Source organism: Sitodiplosis mosellana, unplaced genomic scaffold, assembly GCF_009176505.1.
Source record: "Sitodiplosis mosellana isolate CC-2019 unplaced genomic scaffold, AAFC_SMos_1.0 Smas_scaffold_6226, whole genome shotgun sequence".
NCBI lineage: Eukaryota > Metazoa > Arthropoda > Insecta > Diptera > Cecidomyiidae > Sitodiplosis > Sitodiplosis mosellana.
Window position 1 is genome coordinate 7,046,684 of NW_022601467.1, and position 20,329 is coordinate 7,067,012.

The 20,329-nt window shown below is 36.4% G+C and overlaps 5 protein-coding genes across 9 annotated transcripts in view; 2 read left to right on the top strand and 3 right to left on the bottom strand.

The window, feature by feature from the left end:
- LOC129579289 (ecdysone-induced protein 78C) overlaps positions 1 to 4,381 on the bottom strand; it is a 26,036-nt gene extending 21,655 nt beyond the window's left edge. Inside the window, exons 1-2 of the mRNA XM_055469228.1 lie at positions 3,642 to 4,381; positions 2,813 to 2,973 (exon numbers count right to left, since the gene is read on the bottom strand). Coding sequence (XP_055325203.1) covers positions 2,813 to 2,973; positions 3,642 to 3,658 — 178 coding nt within the window. The 5' untranslated portion in view covers positions 3,659 to 4,381. The remainder of the gene's footprint in view (positions 1 to 2,812; positions 2,974 to 3,641) is intronic.
- A 1,183-nt stretch (positions 4,382 to 5,564) lies between these two features.
- Positions 5,565 to 7,062, bottom strand: LOC129579293 (general transcription factor IIE subunit 2). Its single transcript, XM_055469232.1, has 6 exons — positions 6,851 to 7,062; positions 6,682 to 6,777; positions 6,431 to 6,593; positions 6,072 to 6,362; positions 5,917 to 6,004; positions 5,565 to 5,839 (listed from the first exon to the last, which is right to left on the bottom strand). Exons 1-6 carry the CDS (start codon positions 6,910 to 6,912, stop codon positions 5,661 to 5,663), a joined length of 879 nt encoding a protein of 292 aa, XP_055325207.1. The 5' UTR covers positions 6,913 to 7,062; the 3' UTR covers positions 5,565 to 5,660.
- Positions 7,063 to 7,106: 44 nt separating this feature from the next.
- On the top strand, positions 7,107 to 12,720 carry LOC129579291 (uncharacterized). 2 transcript variants are annotated; one of them, XM_055469229.1, is made up of 4 exons: positions 7,107 to 8,865; positions 9,031 to 9,484; positions 9,600 to 9,692; positions 10,140 to 12,720. In XM_055469229.1, exon 4 carries the CDS (start codon positions 10,197 to 10,199, stop codon positions 11,580 to 11,582), a length of 1,386 nt encoding a protein of 461 aa, XP_055325204.1. In that variant the 5' UTR covers positions 7,107 to 8,865; positions 9,031 to 9,484; positions 9,600 to 9,692; positions 10,140 to 10,196; the 3' UTR covers positions 11,583 to 12,720. Both variants share the same exon structure in this region, with proteins under 2 accessions (XP_055325204.1, XP_055325205.1).
- A 1,290-nt stretch (positions 12,721 to 14,010) lies between these two features.
- LOC129579285 (chitooligosaccharidolytic beta-N-acetylglucosaminidase) lies at positions 14,011 to 17,916 on the top strand. Of its 4 annotated transcripts, XM_055469212.1 has the most exons (8): positions 14,011 to 14,138; positions 14,220 to 14,345; positions 14,551 to 14,922; positions 15,120 to 15,197; positions 15,668 to 16,293; positions 16,371 to 16,519; positions 16,590 to 17,081; positions 17,190 to 17,916. In XM_055469212.1, exons 4-8 carry the CDS (start codon positions 15,136 to 15,138, stop codon positions 17,637 to 17,639), a joined length of 1,779 nt encoding a protein of 592 aa, XP_055325187.1. In that variant the 5' UTR covers positions 14,011 to 14,138; positions 14,220 to 14,345; positions 14,551 to 14,922; positions 15,120 to 15,135; the 3' UTR covers positions 17,640 to 17,916. The 4 variants fall into 4 exon arrangements, with proteins under 4 accessions (XP_055325187.1, XP_055325190.1, XP_055325188.1 ...); XM_055469215.1 differs by having other exon boundaries at positions 14,011 to 14,345; positions 15,117 to 15,197; XM_055469213.1 differs by lacking the exon at positions 14,220 to 14,345.
- A 4-nt stretch (positions 17,917 to 17,920) lies between these two features.
- On the bottom strand, positions 17,921 to 20,240 carry LOC129579288 (ATP synthase subunit beta, mitochondrial). Its single transcript, XM_055469226.1, has 3 exons — positions 18,945 to 20,240; positions 18,463 to 18,753; positions 17,921 to 18,306 (listed from the first exon to the last, which is right to left on the bottom strand). The coding sequence occupies exons 1-3, from the start codon at positions 20,062 to 20,064 to the stop codon at positions 18,176 to 18,178; spliced, it is 1,542 nt and encodes a 513-aa protein (XP_055325201.1). The 5' UTR covers positions 20,065 to 20,240; the 3' UTR covers positions 17,921 to 18,175.
- Positions 20,241 to 20,329: the final 89 nt, after the last annotated feature.

The following is a 20,329-nucleotide window of genomic DNA, read 5'->3' on the forward strand; positions in this document are numbered from 1 at the left end:
TCTCTCTCTCTCTCTCTCTCTCTCTCTCTCTCTCTCTCTCTCTCTCTAGCTGTCTGCCTTGTTTTCTCTTTTGCACATAGATCTCCTTGTTTCGTTTTCTGTTTTCATCGTTTCATTCCGAGATTCCAATGGCTTTGGCTGTGCAATCTGTGGTCGCACGCCACACACTGATGGCGAAAAACCACACAAAAGGAAACAGACAAAGAAAGATGCTGTATTATGTCAGACTCTAACGGAACGATCCGTTTAATTGATAAAATACGGATTGAGTTTTGCATGGAATTCACCGCGAGAGCGCGAGAGAGATAGAGGGGTTTTCAGACTCACGTGTCGGTGCCAGCGGAATATATCGAATAACAACAGCCGATAAAAGAAGGAAACCGAATGCAATGCATTTACTATTGAAAATCAAATCAAAATTCTTTTTGCCATGAAGCGCTTATCTCTATCTCTGGTTTGCCTTTGTTTGCTTTTTGCAATTGCGATTCAATGCATCAAAAAAGAACATAAAACGAAAGACAGAAATGTGGTCATTTTCCATCCACTCTTTTCTATTTTCATCAACACTTATAATTGCACGTATCGAGAAATGAATGAAACAGAAAAAAAAATAGCCAATAATTGCGATGGATAAATTTCCAAATGCCAGTCGAATATGGTGATTGGAAAACATGTTTGATTTTCTCTTATTTTCGACACCCAAGCATATTTGAAATTTCAATTCGAAACAAAAAAAAACCATTCACATACAATCACTCAGGCCGCCCAAAAAGTTCATGCTCCATTCAAAGTCATAAATGCACATACATTGTGGCTTCCGAACCAGAATGTACGACTAAAAAAAGTTTTTCCATTTCAAATTTATTTTTACATTTCAAATGGTTTAGGATTCAAACCTTTTTTTCGGCAATTCATGCGACTATCTCCTTCGGAAATTAAACGCACCTTTTTCTCTTTTTCTAGCCAAATAAATTAATAGCGTCTATTGCATGAACAATGAAATTTCTTCTCATCTGACTAGATTTTTATCTGATGACAGCAATATATAAAAGCTCACCGTGTGCATCGCTTCTTTGTTTGTGCGTTTTTCTTTCTATTGCATTACTCATAGGCGTTCATCTGAATTATCGTACCGTAACACAGAGACAAGATGTGACTTCTAAGGTGTTTCGCTCTTAGCTCGTCTTTTATTTTTATCAATGTCGCATGGCATATCCATTGAGAAGTGATTGTGTAATAAATATAAATTTCGTTATTTCCTTGTCGTTCATCAGTTTTTGCTGCTGTTGTTTTTTTTCTCTTGCTCTGCTTTCTTTCTCGATTTGCCGACATATGCAAACACACACGGCTTGGATTGGACCGATGCGAAGAGACTTGTTTATCGTATGATGATCTTAGTTCAGTTCAGCAGCAGCAGCGCATTCACACAGTGCGAGCAATTCGCAATGAGTTTATTTTTTCCTCGTATCGGATGACTATATCATTCATGCGATCAGTTCAGAGAGAGAGAGAGAGAGAGGGAGAGGGAGAGAGAGAGGGAGAGAGTGGAGAGTGAGGGAGCGAGTGCGAGCTACAATTTACCAAACGGCACGAGGCTTTTCGTCAAACGCAAAATGTATTCTATGACCGCTTCCCCTTGTGGTTGAACCAAAAACCAAAAGATGTTAAACATGCCATTCGCAGTTCATTTACCTTCGATGTAGACGGATCGCGGCCAATGGTAATCGAACGAGAGAGAGAGAGAGAGAAACAGCAAGCAACAACATAACCAAATCAACACCAAACTGCTAATGCCTTAAATTTGTTGTACAAATTTTCAGTTTCTTTATTTAGGTTTCTCTCTCTCTCTCTCACTCTCGCTTGACTCTAAAATGCATAAGCGCGAACGCGCGCGAGTCCACAAACACACACCGTGTGCGGAGGCTGTAAACAGTCTGCGAGTATTGAATTGATAATTTATAATGGACAAAGCAAACACCATTCTTCAGATCATCGGGGTTCACATGAATGAATTTTAAGTACATGCTCAAACACGAGCGCAGCCCGTTTCGCATTTTCGGCTCTTTGAAAATGAAAACAATAATGTTTCATATTTTCGAAGTAAAAAACTGCTCTTTTTGTCATCGTTTTAACTTCTTCTTTTATCTTCACTTAACACTTTTTCTCTCTTGAGCTATTCCGAAATGTCGTTGTCGTCGTTGTGGTCATTGGAGTGACAACTTTTGTTCAACACTTCTTATTCATCACCACATTTTGTTAGCGATCTGCTGTTTTTTTTCTTCTTTCTCCTTGTTTCGATTATAAAACGTAAGTTTAAGACATGAAACATGGCAGTTGTTGTAATGCAATTCGGGAAAAGTAGTTTGTCTAGAAGTTCAAATAAACTAGCGAGAGCGTATCATCGTCCACATCATTCACAGGAATGAAAATGGATAAACTTCAAAAGTTCCGTACTTTTAATTAAGATTTCTTCTATTACGACCATCCACACATTGTGTATGTGTGATATTTCCACAGGTTTTCTTGCACATTCTGCTTTGTTATACAATTTGCTTTCATTTCATTTTTTTTATATACATACGGAGTACTGAGTTTATAATTGAATTGTTTTTCTGTTTCAGAAAAGTGCAAAACTTTCAATCATAAATCTTTCCGACCATCTTTCTTGGTTTTGCGCTGGTGTGGGTAGATTTATTTCAGAGAGAAAACAATGGAAATGATAAAAAATATGGTTGAGAATGGCTTTGAAATCACGATCCATTCCAATTGCCGAGAAGCGAAATAAAAGATTGTTTAATTAAATTGTATTTACCCAGTGCATTGTCGCTGGAACCCGAACTAAGCGATGCAATACCTTCGGGACTTTGGGCATCACGACCCGGACTCGATGGTGTTGGCGGTGTTAAGGACGTTTCTGGATTTTCGATTTGCATTTGTAACGTAATTTGTATAGTATTGGTGGTGGTCGCTACACTGTAACAACACAAAACATAAACATCATCATATGCGAAATGTGAGAATATTCAAATCTTTTTTTTTTTTCATAAATACGAATCATTGTCAACGTTAACTGACACACCACATAATTTTCTGTTTGAAGAGTAGAGCGAAAAAAAATCGACAACAAAAAAACAAAGCATTTACGCAAAGCGTATTTTGTATTCGTATGTATTGGTCATTGAAAATGTGCGACCACAAAACAAACATTGGCCTTTTTTTCTCTATCAAATGCATGCATATTTAAAGTTTATCGATTTAGCGAGTTTGTATTTGGTTGTGATTTGTCAACGTGGCTTCGGTCCGTGTGCTTCTGCCTATTTCAAATGCACCAAAGCAATGGAGAATTTATCGGATGTGTATTTGCTTGTTTGTTTTTTTTTTCGCTTTCAATATGCAATCTTGTCACATAAATTCCATTTCTTTGAAACTTCATTCTCGTTCGTTGTCTGTTTACATGCACATTTATTGATTTTCCTCCTCCTTTTTCCACTGTATGTACTTTATTAACATGACATTATTATTTGTTGATACATTCTCATTTGAGCGTGTGGATTCTATGCAAATCCTTTTTGTTGTTCCTTCTTCGAACTAAAACGCTTCATTTATTTGTGCGCATCATTTCAAACAACATCATAATTTACCTATTTTGATCAACCATCTTCTTTGGAAAGGAACGTATCGAAAATGTTGTTGCTTTAGTTCAATTTGGTTGTTGTTAATGATGTGAAATCGGTTTTGTTCTACCCAATTTCCACGTCAATTGTGTTGTAATCCGAATTTGATTGATATTGATGCTGTGCATGTATTGTATTTGATAATGATGGAAGCTCCATTGTATGCCGGCCCCCCTTTTTCGATTGGGTTGGCTGGTTTACTAACGAATTATTTGGCACAACGATTCACTCGTTTATTTTCAGTCGATTTGCAAAATTCTTTGCACGCGATATTTACACTTGTTTTGCTTTTATTTTCAAAAAACCATTGCATAATATCACTTGAAACATAAAGATTAACTGAGTCGAATGACACAAACACGTGATTTCCGATGGTTATTTATTGATTTTAAGTTTTTGAGTCCCATTGAAACGGTTCCACAGACAACAGTGTGAACATTTTATTATTCTTTCTTCTTTTTCTTTCCTCTTCCCGTTTGATTTTACCAGTCGATTTGCTCGTCGTTTGAGTTTTAATTTAATATATCAAGCACTTGAACAATACGGGTAAAACTTGTGTGAAAGTTCAAAATGCAAAATTGCATTCAATGTGACGAACAGAGTAAAGGTTGCCAAGAACATTTCCATCATTCGATGGTGACAATTGATGGAAAATGCTCTCTCCGTCTCTGTTTTGGAGCAATGAAAATAAAAAAAACGGGAAATGAAAGAAGGGAAATTGGGGGAAAAAAATGTTCAACACACAACCACTCATGCAGTTAGCAGGCAGCACAGATCCAGCAGCAGGCTGCCATGTACACAGAATCCAAGAAAAACAAAAACAATAACAAGTGTGCGGATGGTAAAATCGGAAAACAAGGGAGAAAATGAAAAACAGGTCATGGTCGACTGTATTTTTGTATGCTATCCAAGGCGATCCTCACCCATCACATGCACACATCTTGCTGCTGCTGCTGCTGCTGCTGTTATTATGCATACACAATTGTGTACGTGTGTGTGTGAAAGAGAGAACATTCGGTTTTGGTCTCTGTGTTGTCACGGTATCGTCATTGTCGTTGTCGTCGTATATTTTTCCCATATTTTTCTTCACAGATTTCCAGAGAGAGCTCTATATCTACATTTTCCTTATCTTCAAACAGGCCCAGCGTGCTACATTGCGCGCCGTCATCCATACACACATGTTTTGTGTACGCGTTTAAATGGTTGTATGTATATATTTATAGCATATTTATTCGTTGTGTTTTTCGATGAAATTTTCCGCTTTGTTTGAGCTTCCGCGTAAGCAAGCATTTTATGTGTGCTATCGCGCTCCATCACTCACTCTCCCTCTCATTCACTCTCACTTAGTCGTCGCTACGCCACTCTCAACTCGCACGCGCTCTCTCTCTCTCTCTCTCTCTCTCTCTCTCTCTCTATCTATCTATCTCCATACGCGGAAGTGGAGTATGCTACTGTACGCATTTCTTTTTATCCCAGTATGCAAACCGTGATTACTTCCCCATGACCACAATAAGCCTATCCATTTATCTGTGTGCGACCCATCGTGAAACCACTGTACTCAGAATGCAATATCAAAACAATTGGATGATGGTGAATAGGCGAAAGTAAATTAGTCTCCGATCTTTTTCAAGAAAAATATCTTAAATTGTGTGGCAATTTCATATTTATGTTGTCCAACTGTCTGTTAATTCAACCATGGGTCGTGGGAAAGAAGATGACGAAAGCCACAAAGATTACCTTCTCTTCGTTGATTATTTATGAATTTTTTTTTTCTTCAAACTATAAACATAACATGTCATGCGGAAAATGAGAATCGTCTGGAATTTTTTTTTCCAAACCGATAGTGATATATGAGTAAATTCATTGAAAGTGAATGAAATATGTACAAAATACAATTTATCCGTGAAAAATGTTTGTTTTTTTATTTTCATTACAACAAATTTTTCGTTTCATTTTTTTTTTAAATTCAAATTTCGAATGTTTTGTTTACGATTGCTTTATTTTAGCGCCCTCTTGAGTAATTGTGTTATCTTCGTATGTCACAAGCACATCAGCCAAATGCTCGTTGTCCCGAGGCTTTTTGAATTGTCGCTTCTTCGATTGAGCCTTCTTCCGCTTCGGCACCAATGGTTTCTTTGGACCGTGATCTTGCATTGACCGAATTCCTGTGGCACAAACAAAATAATATCAACGGCAATCAATAAATCGTTTCGCTGCATCGAACCACAATCAAATGAATTACCTTGTTTCTCGAGATATTCTGCGATTTTGGCATCTTCCATTGAATCGACTGGAATTGATCGCCAGAGTTTTTTAAACTCTTCGTCAACCTGTGTCAACATTCATTTAATTAATTGTTGATTTAAAAAGAAGAAGAGTTATTATAGCTCAACGTACCGTAATATCGGCCGATTTGTCATTGTAGAAAACGATTTTCTTTTTATCGGTTGGTCGTGTGATGTAAAGAATAAATTTTGCATAGTTCTTGAGGACTTTTTCGCAGTGTGGCAACGATTCTTGAATCTCTTCTAACATGATACCGCCCAGACCTTTTAAATCGTATTGTTTCAATAGCTTAATCAAACTTTTGCCGTCTTTCAATTTGAAGACAGGTTTGAAAGCAAATCGCAATTTATCTAGAGACACATCAATTTTTGGGTTCTCTTGAAGAGCTTCGGTTTGTAACCACTGACAAATGAAAGAATTTAAAATAAAGGTAAATCATATGGTTTCTTCAGTTTCTATGATTGACATACATTTTTCACCGATGAACCGACATCCAGCTGATTGGTTTCATCCAGAATATCGTCTAACGTCAACATGTGGTCTTCGCCTTCTAAATGCCGATTTCGCATATGTTTCACAATTTTCGCCAGCACACCAAAACGGTACTGTGAACTTCCAGCCATGGTTTTGTAGCTAAAATGTACAGAACAAACAGAAAAAAAAACAATTAGTTTCTTGTTCTTGGTGTTGGGCCATAGTCAATTTTAGATTCTCGGCATACTTTGATGCATCCAATTTGGGTGCTGCGCTCGGCGGTCGAACTTTTGGTTTGGGAACATCTTTTACGGTCGCTTCGGGTCGGCTCTTTTTCTCCACGCTAGATAATGAAATTAATCCGAATTAGAGAAGAGAAATACACCAGCCTTGAATTCAATTCGTTGGTAACTTACGTTGGAGTGGCCATAGCCCGCTTTTTGAACGCTTCCCGTTCTCTTAAAAGTGCTGGATCCATTTTAGCGGCTTCTTTATCCTACCAAATAACTAATAAATACGATTTCTTCTTGATGCTCTTGTGTTTTGATCAAATTGAACCACGGAAGACTGTGTGAAATACCACTTTTGTTTTCTTGCGAATGTCTCATATGGCGATACGTCAACAAATAAATGCCTTTCATGTTGATGTATTAGAGTGCAACTGTCAAACATAGTATGGGTGCGTTCAATGAACATCGAAATTGTTTTCGCTCAAATCCAAAATTGTTTATCGGTCGAAATATTCATAATTTGGTTCTTGGATGATTTTTTCGTTGCCAAAAATGAAGAAAAGGAAAATTTGATGCAAAGAAAATATATTGGCTTTAAACATATTTCCTAGGCAACGTGATTATACTTTTATCATAAATAAAATGTTCTGGTCAAATCAAATTTATTACGTTAATCGGTGATTGTGAAACTGTCAACTATGTGCATATGCCGGTTGTGTGTTCTGTAAAGAGAAAATGAGAAAAGAAAATAAGCAGACAGATTGAGGGAGGGAGAGATAAAGAGAGAGGTTTTATTCAAATCAGTATTCGCTACGCTGTTTATACACATACCGGCAGCCGGCTGTATCATTCTGTATGTATTCGTGCACAATTAAGAGACACACAAAAAATTTTAACTTGCTATTTTTTACACGTGCTGCGTGATAAGAGACTAGTTGTTTGCATTCTACAAAACAGTGAAAAAATGTCGATCGAAATTAAAGATTTACCATTGGAAATATTGCAGAGGATTTGTAATCCTCTAAATTTAGAACAATTGAAAAATGTGCGCTTCGTAAATAAAGCCTTTCAATCGGCTGTAGATTATGTGCTAGCTACCCAACATGAGAATGTACGTCTTGGTTTTCGACGTGTGATATTGAAAGACGATGGTGAATGTAACCGTTTGATTGAAGAAACAAAGAAAGACGAATATAAACTTATCAAAGCGTTGGGAATTGCAATCAATGAACCTGGAAACAGTTTGACATTAGATGGTATCAGATTAGTCAAAGATATTTTCGAAAATATTATAGTGTTAGATGTGGATTTTTTGCCAAGTCTGATCGAAGAAGTGCACACAATTTTGTTTGGACAATGTAAAGTCTTAAAATTCCTTTTAATACGTAACATATCTTTTGTGGAAGAAAACAACCATAGCTGGATGAACATGGTGATGCCGAATTTAACATCACTCGACATATTGAGCGTTCATCGAAAAGACGATTGCACAGACGTCGGAATTGCACAGTTTGCCGAATTTTTCCGGAATCATCCCACAATAAAAGTGTTTCGGACAACAGTAAATGCGCTGCCTTTACTAAAAGTTGCATTACGGTCAGCAGCTCTTGAGACATTGATCATTTTAGAAGGAGGCACTGAAGAATGTGACATCTCAACGGTTTTTGGAGATTTACGTCAACTTTTCGAAGCAAACGTTTATAAAAAACTGAATGTGACTATAGACTTCAGAATTGATCAAAGCACACTCATCGAATTGGGGCGTTTGAATATGGTGAAATTAACCATGGATGCAATCATTGATACGAACGATTTGGAGCCCATAACGAGCCTAAAAAATGTGCATTTTGGTGGATCACAAATCAAGGAACTAGAATGTTTAGTTCGAAAAGCCAATAACATACAACGTATTTACCTGGAAGATGCAGAACCTACAGAGATGGAACAGTTTTTGAAAATAAACCACTTGATTCAACTGACGGTACGTAATTTGGCCGAGAAAAAGAATGGCGAAAGTATCTCTACTAAGGTCATTGATATCAAAGCTTTGAACGAGCTGAGAAGAAATAATACAACATCCCAAAATAAAATCACACTTTATTTGGAATCTGGTATCGTGTCTACACTACTTTGATCAACATAAATCCACCGAGTTATCGCATTTAACACTAAAACGTTGCTGTTTCGACGAACTGTTTTAGGTAATTACAGTACTTTTTTTTTCTTCAAATTATCTGTTTTTTGTTTTTAAAAATTTAGTTTACAATGATTCAAACAAGATCGTTTTTTCGTATTTGAATGCATATAACATAGATTTGAGAACGCAAGCTTGATCTAAACTTCGTATCATCCCTTTTGTTTTACAGAATGTGCATTTACAATCGCCCAGGGTATTTCCGACCTCCCTCGAGCACAACAGCAACAGCAACAGCAACAGCAACAACAAAGAAGAATACAAAGAGAAATGTTTCACCATCAAATGAAGAGGCTACATAATACAAGAAGAAGAAAATTACAACACTACGAAAAACGAAAATGGATATTTTCAATATAAACTAACAATAAAAACATAAAATATTTGCATTGAATAAATATGAAGAATCAGCAGAATTGAATCGTTTCACATTGTGCCAACGTGTGATTACTTTTTCAAATTAAATTGTTTAGTACTTGTCTCCTTGTCTGCTTTTTAGTACTTTGGGTATACTTTTCATTGAAGTACAAAATGGAATAAAATGACATCTGACATAATTCATTCACAGTTTTATGTTTTACAAAGAACAAATTGGTTATATATGGTAAACTGGAAATTGAGCTAAGGTAACTTTTAAACCATGTTGCTTGAAAATGCATTCTATTTTCTCAATTTGCAAAAATAAATCTTTTCCGAAGTTGCTGTTTGTATTTTATAGACTTTTATTTGTATCGATTCCAGATCACAATACAAGATGAACGCTTCTTTTTTTCGTTTAATATGTGATAATGAAAAGTGTTTGAGAAGTGATAAAAATACTGGGGGCAAGACACGGTATCAATTTGTCCTAATTCAACTGTTTTGAACGATTTTTCCATTGTTTCTTCTGATTCTATGAGTTTTTGCTAATTTTTTAGTTTTTTCTTCCATACATTTAGCATTACCAATGCATTCCTTATGGAGATTTTTGTTTTGTTTATTTATTGTTGTTTGTAAACAAATCTGCCTATCTTTTTGCATTGTCTCTGTGTATTTCTTATGGACATATACTATGCACAGTGCAATGCGTTGATATAGGCAGACTTGTTGAAAAATAACGGTAAATAAACAAAACAACTTCCATAAGGAAATGTATTGGCAATGCTTAATGTATGGAACAAAAAAGTTTCAGTCTCTCTAATTTCTGCTAATTTTGCTATTTTTAAACGAAATATCACTACTTTTTTAATCGTGTCTGTCCCCTAGTAAAAATAAGTTAATTGTTTCTTTAAAATTTCACAGAGTCAGCGATTAAGCTACCAGCCAAACAATTTTGAAAGTATTTGGAGCAAATTAAAAATGGACGACAAAGGGGAAGGGTTGGAAGCCAAATCAAACATGTCTGCAGAGGATTCGGCGAATAGCAGTGATGTATTGTATGGAGAGACAGAATCTATCGCTTCAAAGTCATCGCCAATATTCAAGTTGAACGTAGATTGCTTCGAAGAATTATTCGAGTGGCTTTCGTTTTCCGATTTACTTGCATTCCGTCTAGTATGTAAACGATTCAAACAGATCATTGACTACCACATTAAAACCGAATTTCCACGCAAACTACTTGGATCTGCTAAGTCTCTTGCAAAGAACGGTCCCTATTATTTTGAAAAACTGGATACATCAAATTATCCACATTTGGTCACACGACTTGCAATTCAGAGATCGTTATGTCGCAACTTTTATTCAAATGACGCATACCGTACACTTACCAGAGGTAGAAGATATTTATCCCAAATAGAAAGCTTGGAAATTACATTGCGTATCCATCAATATGACCACTCTCTGCAAGTGGTACACGAATTTCTCAGCAAGTGGTGCACTAATTTGGAATTTTTGACCATAAAATGGTGTAACTATGGTGATGAACTGTTAAGATATCCATACACAAAATTAAAATACCTTCATGTTGAAGACTTGAATTGTTTCAACATGGATCCTAGCTCCATTCCGATTTATTACTTTCGGTTGGGAAATTTTTTCAAACAAAATGCAAGCATTCAATTGTTTTCAACTGATTCTCGATCCTTTCTTTCCCTTAATGGCATTTTCTTAGACACAACTATAAGGTTTAAAATCCTGAGCCTCATGAGAGTATGCGATTCCGAAGATACCGCTCGTCTATGCGACTTTATCAATAAACTCTACGAACAAGGTTTCTATAAACGATTGAAGTTAGAGCTTACTAGACAGAAAATAGAAACTGTTAATTTGATCGCGTCGTTACCAGGATTAACGACATTGTATTTAAAACAAAAGATCGCAACTTTACCACAAATATTGGGCTTGAAAGAACTGTATGTTGATTATGCTGAATCTCACGATTTGCAAACACTTGCAAAAAATCAAGTGAATGTCGAACGAGTTTGCCTGTTCGACGCAAGTTCCAATGAAGTTCTAACATTTATACGTGATGCGCCAAATGTAAAAGAAATACGGGTTCGTACCCTACGGTCGGGTATTCATTTCAAAAATGATGTTATCAATTTGTCAGCATTTGATCGTGAAAGAAAATTTTCAGCAAATGCCCATCCAATCACACTCTATCTACCAGAAAAAGTTGTCCTTGCGACAAAATGGGCCATGAATACGACAAAAATGGGCTCCATTACGTTGAAACGAGGCTCAGCCATGAGGTCGTTGTACAAAGAAGATTATGAATTTCGACAATATTCGGAGTATAAATGGTAGATTTGTATATTCTAAACAAATGGGGTACCATATAATTGTATGCTAAGGTCGATTTCATTTTTCCTTCTAAAGTGGAGGTATTCCAAAGAATTTATTCGACGTAATTTGTATTTAGGATAAGTGAATGTCTTTCATATTGAAGAAAACAAGTTCTTGATAGCTATTTGGTATTATTTCACTTCACAGGAAACTATATTTTTTTCGCACTACATGAAATGTTTGTAATCGAAATTAGTTGGAAAAAAATTATAGAACAATGAATTACAAGATCTTGTATTTTTTTCAGTTTTGAAAAATGTTGCGCCTTTTTGAAATTGAATAATCAATATGAGTGAAAAACAGAAGGTCTCTTCAATCCTACAAATCGGTTAGAAATTATTTTAAAAATATTAGAAAAAAACCGGACCTTTAACCCAACATTTCTTATAGCGCTGAAAAATATGGATTTGAGGAAATACAATTTATTTCTCTTACTAGCTTGGTATCACTATTTTAGTTACCCGTAAATTTTTTTATCTTTTATAGTTAAATAGAAAAAATCAATTCTTCAACTGACTGAATCACAGGTTGCCATCGTATCAATTAAGATGTGATAATTTGAATATTCAACCACTTTGGAGGCGGCGTATAAATGCCTCAGTATTATTAATCTATGATCTCCTCCTAGGAAAGTTGATTTGCACAGCACTCAGAGAAAGAATTGTGTATACAAGACGATTAGACAACAAAAACCAAAGAAATGTAAAAAATAGAGATTTATTTAGAATTGAAACTTATGGCACAGACTATGCTCGTAATCAGCCATTTATTGTAGCGTGTAGAAATTTTAACAAAGTAAGGCAATCGTTCTTAGACTCAGCATCAAGGCAAATATTTAGTAGAAACGTATCCAACTTAGACAGCAGTATTTTCGAAGAATTGTATGCATAGTGAATAGTGGTGAACACGGTCGGGGGCCGCAGAACGCCACTTCGAAGCCATTAGGGCTGGTGGCTAGGCCGTTCGATTCGGGAGTGTCTCACTACTTGTGTAAAATTCAAATTGTAAATGAAATGTATAATGATATTCAGTCTGTGATTAGACGGTGGAATAAATAAATAAATAAATTAAATAATAAATGATCTCACGTTTAATAAAGTATGTTTCTGGTGTTTTATTGTTCAGGGAAATTCATTCTTTAGAAATTCAAGTCGGTTGATTGAATTCCCAGTGTAAATCTTAATTAAGAAAGTCACATATTGCATCAATGAGAGTGAATATTTTTTTTTTATCATGCGATTAAAACCATTCGTATGACAGATCAAATTTGTTGTTGAAAATTAAAAACAGTTTCCTCTCAAAATGAATAACCCAAATTAGTTCTTAAAAATAATTCTTCCGACAAAATCATTTATGCACAGTTTCCCTCAAGTAAAAATAGAAAAGGAAATAGAATAAAACCACGAAGAATTTGTATATAAATGTGGTTGTTGATCCATGGTTTGATATATGACTGCATGAGATCGGTTGGATTTAACGCAACCCATCATTACTTCTCTATTGGAATTGATATAGCAAAACATTGCATTGAAAATAAAATGTTCCTGTTGATTCAAGGTAAAAAGAAAGAAAACGGAAGAAGACGAATATTTTGTTGAAAAATTCAACGACAGCTTCTTTGTGGAAATCAAAAAAGTCCACTTCGTCGTCAAAAAAAGTTGATTGTCAATCGAAATAGTAAAAACATTTAAAATTGAAAATTGATGCAAAAATATTTAAAGTAGTTCGATCATTAATCGACGATTTCACTCGCATTTAATTTGTATTATAGAAGCTTGCTTGTCAAAGTTCAAACATCATTGCAAACATATGGAAGTGGAGGAAATGACGCCAAGCTGCACAAGGTTATTTCCATTAAAGTCATATGATCCAAACAAAGTATACACGTGTGATATATTTTGTTGAACCAATTTTATTTTTCAAATTGAAAATCAGTCCAGAAATTCCTTTCGAAATAAATCACCCAACGGTATCTATATAATAATTTTACATAAATTATAACGGGACTTCATTGGATGCATTAATTTGTTTTTATTCGCTCTGTTTGTGAGAATGGCAAACGAATGACTTTGTTCTTGAAAAAAAAAAAATCTCCGATTTATGTACAATTTTTGCCCGTCTAAAAGCGATAAAAGATTAATGGCAAAAGATAAAAAAAATATTATCAAGATGAAAGTATTAAAAGGAATTTGTTGAAAACTTTAAAATGACCACATCATACTGGAATGAATATAACAGATTTTTCTACGTTGTACAAAAAAATACATTTTCGTCGTACAAAATACACATTTTCATCATCCGCTCGTAGCCATCTATCGGTTCCATAGATGCAATGCATTTTGAAAGAAGCGCAATACATACGTAGCGGATTGACATCTCAACATTTGACGCACAACACATGTGTCAATTGAATAGAGTGTTTCTTATCCGCATGTCGACATCCCAAACACACACAGTACAATACAATCCAAGTAAGCGCAACACATTCAGGTGTGATGCTGATGACACTAAAAACGAGTATGTTGTCATTTGTTTTTTTTTTATCGAAAATTGCGGTTATCCAAAAAATAAAACCATTTGTTTATACAAATTTGGTAGCGTGTGTGCACAGCTAATAGGCTCATAATTTCGTGTTTCTTACGATAATATCGGCTCAGTTTATAGTTTAAATCGTCACCATAATTGGCTTGCATCCAAAAATAAGGGAGAGAAGACACTTTGCAGGTTTCCGATAATTTGTTTTATTTTTATTACATTTTGTGTTCCAAGTTCATTGCTTGCAATCCGATTATTATTTGAGTGAACCAAATGTGAAAAAAAAATTCGGTTGAACATTTTTTCCCACTATTTTCGATTCGATGATGAAACGAGTTTTTTTTAAAATGGTATTCAACCAAAATTTTCCATTGCGTTATCGTTGTTCTGTTAGAATTTTTCAGAGATGGTTCATCGTTTACCATAAGTGTATGGAAATGTGTATCGGTATATACTAAAACGTATACCTTTGCGTTTAACGCGTTGAGCGCATGCGTCAGCTACTACTTTTGTGACAGCGAACGCAAAGGTATATCAATGTATATATACTGTTCTGTACGGAGTACAGTAAATACAACGAATTGATATACATATACTCCATCTCTGGAATTTTTCGATCGAGACGGAATTGTGTGTGCGAGAGAAAGACAGCCGCCGCCGTTTACTATATAATGAGTTTGGCCAACAAAACATTATCCAGTAGTGTGCCAACCACTAACCGAACGTGAAGGAAATCGACACAGTGTTGGAATATCAACAACAAAAGGTATCAATATAAGACACGCAAATAGTAAATATTGGAAAGTATTTATAAGAATGTGTGACAAATTTTGTTTTTGTTAGTTTTTTCGTGTGTGTTTTTTTCGTTGAATTTACATAATTTACATATTTGTAACATTCTATCTGTTACACATCTCATGAATTAATATGTAGATTTCTTTCTCTATTTTTCGCTGAAAGCAGTTGAGACGACAGAATTATGAACGGATCCTATCTATTAGGAATCGCTTTATTGGCGATAGTTAGCGGTGCTTTTGCCAGGTAAACATTTATTATTCTAACAACATAAAGTATTTAGCATTGACGTTGCATTATAATTGGCAAATTGAATTGCATGCATTTTACAATTTTTTTCGCGTTTTTTTTTTGCGTTTGTTTTATTTTTCCTCGGTATCGTACTGTAATTCCGTGAATAACCTTTAAATTTATGGGAATTATTTTGAACAATTAAGCGTTTGATCAGATATCAATAATTTTCCAAAACAACAGAAAAATACAACGATCATATGATCGGTTATAGCGAAATACGTGCTTTCTAAAATTGTATGTATGTACTTAAAGGTTGTTTCATTTTATAGTGTATGCCTACTACTACTACACTCAAACACCTAATATTTTGCCAATCTAAAAGAAAGCAATTATATAATGTCATTGATTGTGAAAAATTGAAAGACGAGAGAGAAACAGAAACAAATAGTTAACCTAAAAAATGTTTTCTTCCATTTGTTTAGTTCGCATTGGAGTTATGAATGCCGTAAAAATCAATGTGAACGCGTTCAATTGACTGATGAGAAGACGGCCGTCAGTTTGCAAGTATGTCGGTTATTTTGCGGTGAACATCCCGGAACGCTGTGGCCACGTGTGAATGGCAAAGCAACGCTACGAGGCAAAATGGCTCGGCTCAGTCCGACCGAAATCCAGTTCAATTTAATCAATCAATCGAAACGAAACGATTTATTCTGGCGATCGAATGAGCAACGATTGCGCGAACAAATTTTAGCCAAAGTGCCGAATTATACGAAAGTAAAGGATGATGGCAGTGCCGCTCATTTGATGATCATGATCGATGTTAAGGATGAAAATGCCAAGTTAGGCTTAGACACAAATGAAGCATACTTAATTCAGGGCTACGAAAATACCGGAGTTGTCATTATGAAAGTAAAGGCTGACACCATTTTCGGCGCACGTCATGCGTTAGAAACCATTTCACAGTTGATTGTCTTCGATGACATTCGACGGGAATTGCAAGTTGTCGGTGATTTCGAAATTGAAGACAAGCCCGTATTCCCACACAGAGGTTTCCTATTGGACACATCACGGAATTACTTCGACGTTACATCAATTAAGCGGGCAATCGGTATAGAATTTTTTTAAAAGATTTTTTTGTTGCTTGAATGACATTTTCATTTACAAAAAAAATCCATTTTCTTCCAGATGCCATGGCAATGGTTAAATTGAATGTGTTCCATTGGCACATGACTGATTCACAAAGTTTCCCACTTGTACTTAAATCACATCCCGATCTATCCGAAATTGGCGCCTATGCACCGGACAAAGTGTACACCATCAAAGACATTATCGATGTAAGATGAATGAAATTTCTATCGTTGTCCATTTGAAAATAATTTGGTTTTTGCTTTTCTTCCCATTTAGCTGTATCAATATGCTCACGTTCGTGGTGTATTATTGCTGCCCGAATTTGATGCTCCGGCTCATGTTGGCGAGGGATGGCAACGTAAAAATGTGACTGCCTGCTTCAATGCTCAGCCATGGGTGAAATACTGTGTTGAACCACCATGTGGCCAATTGGATCCAACAAAAGATCATTTGTACGATATACTCGAAGACATTTATCGTGAAATGTACGATGCATTCCAAAAGCCAGACATTTTCCACATGGGAGGCGACGAAGTGTCAACTTCATGCTGGAACACAAGTACCGAAATCCAAGAATGGATGTTGAAAAAAGGCTGGGGCCTTCAAGTGTCCGATTTTATGAAATTGTGGGGTCATTTCCAAGACACAGCTCTTGAACGTTTGGACAAAGTCATCGGAAAGAAGGTGCCAATCATTATGTGGACGAGCCATTTGACAGAACTTCCATACGTCGAACAATATCTCGACAAAGAAAGATACATTATTCAGGTAATTTGTTTTACTTCATATTTAAATTCAAATAATCCGATTCAATTATAAATTTGATGTAAAAAAATTCCACTGATAAAACGAAATCCATTATTCATACACGCATAGATTTGGACAACGGGAGCCGATCCAAAAGTAACTGATTTATTGAAGAGAGGTTATAAATTGATTTTGTCCAATTATGATGGTCTCTATTTGGATTGCGGTTCTGGTGCCTGGGTCACAGAAGGAAATAACTGGTGTTCACCGTACATTGGCTGGGAGAAGGTGTACAAAAATAATTTCACACATTATGGTGCAAAGCATAAGTCACAATTTTATGGTGCCGAAGCTGCACTTTGGTCAGAACAAACCGATCATCACACGCTAGATGGCCGAATTTGGCCTCGTCTTAGTGCATTAGCCGAACGATTGTGGGCCGATCCATCGGACAGCTGGAGACAAGCAGAGCCTCGAATGTTAATTCATCGTGAACGTTTAGTCGATAACGGAATCGCAGCCGAAAGCCTACAACCACAATGGTGTTTACAACATGAAGGGGACTGTCCAATTAATTAGTTATTAATCACGTCTAACGATTAAGAGAAGAAAAAAAATCAAATCTAAAATGAACAACGAGCTGTAATGATGGTGCGAGATTACTATCAATTTTAAATTAGAGGATACTCAGAGAATAAAAATTGTCTTTTTTTCGATCGAAAACAAGTTCTTTTCTAAAATATTTGTTATTTTTTTGTACTAGAATAATGACAAATATATTTTGAATTTTATCACGAATAAATTCAGAGAAATAAAATTTGAGATAAATAAAATGAGAGCGAAAGAGAAATCAAAACATGTTTTGTGTGTTTTTTTAAGTTTTTTTTTTTGTTTTTATTATAATTATTTGACATCAAGAGTCCATTGGGCGTAGACAAATGATGTGTGTATGTGCTTAAATATTAACAGAAAAAGAATGTTCTCTTCTGACACTCGTTCATAACAATTCGTTCGTCTTCTTTTTCTATCATTCAATAATAGTTTGGTTGCTATATCTTGATGTTGATTTTCGACTGGGAGGATTTTTCAAATATTTAAAATTGTGTGGCTGCTTATTAGTTGTTGGCTTCAGCGGCTTCCTTCGACAATCGTTCGGCTTTTTCGACGACTTCTTCGATTGGACCGACCATGTAAAATGCGACTTCTGGGATATGGTCATAATCACCACCCAAGATCTTCGAGAAACCTGAGAAACATACACAAGAACAACCATTATTATCACACATAAATATAATTTCGAATCGGAAAAAAAAGGAACATCAATGAAAAAAAATTGGTTTTTGCTGTGTTAACCGCAAATGAAAAATGTAGGCGAAATTTTATTCGATTCAGGTTCACTAACCTTTGATAGTTTCTTCCAATGGGACGAGTTTACCGGCATGGCCAGTGAAGACTTCGGCGACTTGGAAAGGCTGTGACAAGAAACGTTGGATCTTTCTGGCACGAGCGACGGTCACTTTGTCTTCTTCAGACAATTCATCCATACCCAAAATGGCAATGATATCTTGAAGTGATTTGTAATCCTGCAAGATCTTTTGCACACCACGAGCAATGTTGTAGTGCTCAGCACCAATGACGTTGGGGTCCATGATACGTGAGGTTGAATCCAATGGATCGACAGCTGGGTAAATACCTGAAAATAGAGCATGAATGCGTTGCCGCATTAGTAACTTTGATACTCAGAACATTTGACGCGTGTGTTTTTTTTCGTATGTGTTATGCAATCACGTTGAGTGATTGAATAACCAATTGAAATGGAACCGCATTTTTTCTTCTTTGCAACGACAAATGCGTATGAAATGAAAAACTTAGAATGGAATTTACCTAATTCAGCAATAGCACGTGACAAGACAGTGGTGGCGTCCAAGTGAGCGAATGTTGTGGCTGGAGCAGGATCGGTCAAATCGTCAGCTGGCACATAGATAGCTTGTACTGAGGTGATGGAACCCTTCTTGGTGGTAGTAATACGTTCCTGCATAGAACCCATGTCAGTGGCCAATGTTGGTTGGTAACCGACAGCTGATGGAATACGACCCAACAAGGCAGACACTTCCGAACCGGCTTGTGTGAAACGGAAAATGTTGTCAATGAAGAGCAACACATCTTGACCTTCTTGATCACGGAAATATTCGGCAACAGTTAAACCAGTCAAAGCGACACGAGCACGGGCGCCTGGTGGTTCGTTCATTTGACCGTACACAAGTGCGACCTTCGAAGTTTTGTCCTTAAGTGAGATGACACCACCCTCAATCATTTCATTGTACAAATCATTTCCTTCACGAGTACGTTCACCGACACCAGCGAACACTGAGTAACCACCGTGAGCCTTGGCAACGTTGTTAATCAACTCCATGATCAATACAGTTTTTCCGACACCAGCACCACCGAACAAACCAATCTTACCACCCTTGACGTATGGGGCCAACAAATCGACGACTTTGATACCAGTGACCAAGATCTCTTGTTCGACGCTCATCTCAACGAATTCGGGAGCTTCAGCATGAATTGCAGCACGCAAATCGGTTTCAATTGGACCACGTTCGTCGATAGGTTCACCAATGACATTCATGATACGGCCCAATGTTTCAGCACCGACGGGAATTCGAATTGGGAAGCCCGTGTCATTAACTGGTTGTCCACGAACCAAACCTTCGGTACCATCCATGGCAATTGTACGAACGGTATTTTCACCCAAATGTTGGGCTACTTCCAACACCAATCGTGGTGAACGGTTTGAAACCTCCAATGCATTGAGAATTGGTGGCAAATTTTCCGGGAACTGAACGTCGACAACAGCACCAATTACAGCTACAACTTTACCTTGTGCGGCAATTCCAGCCTTAGCTGCGGTTTTTGCAGCATAATGGCGATTAAATTGGTTCACAAACGATATTAAAGTTTTATTGTCGGCTTTAGTAGCCACCGATTTGATTGCGGAGAACATTTTTTCTTTGCGAACAAATTTTTTTTCTTACCAATCTCCTTACGTAACAGAATTACGTGAATGTGATACGGCTAGAAGATGGCGAACGAAGGTATAGAATATATTTTGATGGGTAGCAAAGTCGGTCTAAGCGACTGAGACACGATGTTCGCTCATCGATTCACTTCGGTTTGCCCGATGCTCATTTTTCATGCACCTCAGCGCCATCGCGCCCACTGTACTAAATCGAAATCGAACATACTTACGAAACCAGATGGCAATTTGT

Bases quoted from the DNA above. Each gene is read 5' to 3' on its own strand.
- LOC129579288 (XM_055469226.1), bottom strand. From the start codon at position 20,064: ATGTTCTCCGCAATCAAATCGGTGGCTACTAAAGCCGACAATAAAACT. The intron at 18,754-18,944 runs GTAAATTCCATT...CTCTATTTTCAG, and splicing joins ACGTGCTATTGCTGAATTAG to GTATTTACCCAGCTGTCGAT. The intron at 18,307-18,462 runs GTTAGTGAACCT...TATGTTTCTCAG, and splicing joins ATTGGAAGAAACTATCAAAG to GTTTCTCGAAGATCTTGGGT.
- LOC129579285 (XM_055469215.1), top strand. From the start codon at position 15,136: ATGAACGGATCCTATCTATTAGGAATCGCTTTATTGGCGATAGTTAGC. The intron at 16,520-16,589 runs GTAAGATGAATG...CTTCCCATTTAG, and splicing joins CCATCAAAGACATTATCGAT to CTGTATCAATATGCTCACGT. The intron at 17,082-17,189 runs GTAATTTGTTTT...ATACACGCATAG, and splicing joins AAGAAAGATACATTATTCAG to ATTTGGACAACGGGAGCCGA.
- LOC129579291 (XM_055469229.1), top strand. From the start codon at position 10,197: ATGGACGACAAAGGGGAAGGGTTGGAAGCCAAATCAAACATGTCTGCA.
- LOC129579293 (XM_055469232.1), bottom strand. From the start codon at position 6,912: ATGGATCCAGCACTTTTAAGAGAACGGGAAGCGTTCAAAAAGCGGGCT. The intron at 6,778-6,850 runs GTAAGTTACCAA...TTCATTATCTAG, and splicing joins CGGGCTATGGCCACTCCAAC to CGTGGAGAAAAAGAGCCGAC. The intron at 6,363-6,430 runs GTATGTCAATCA...TTCATTTGTCAG, and splicing joins TCGGTTCATCGGTGAAAAAT to TGGTTACAAACCGAAGCTCT.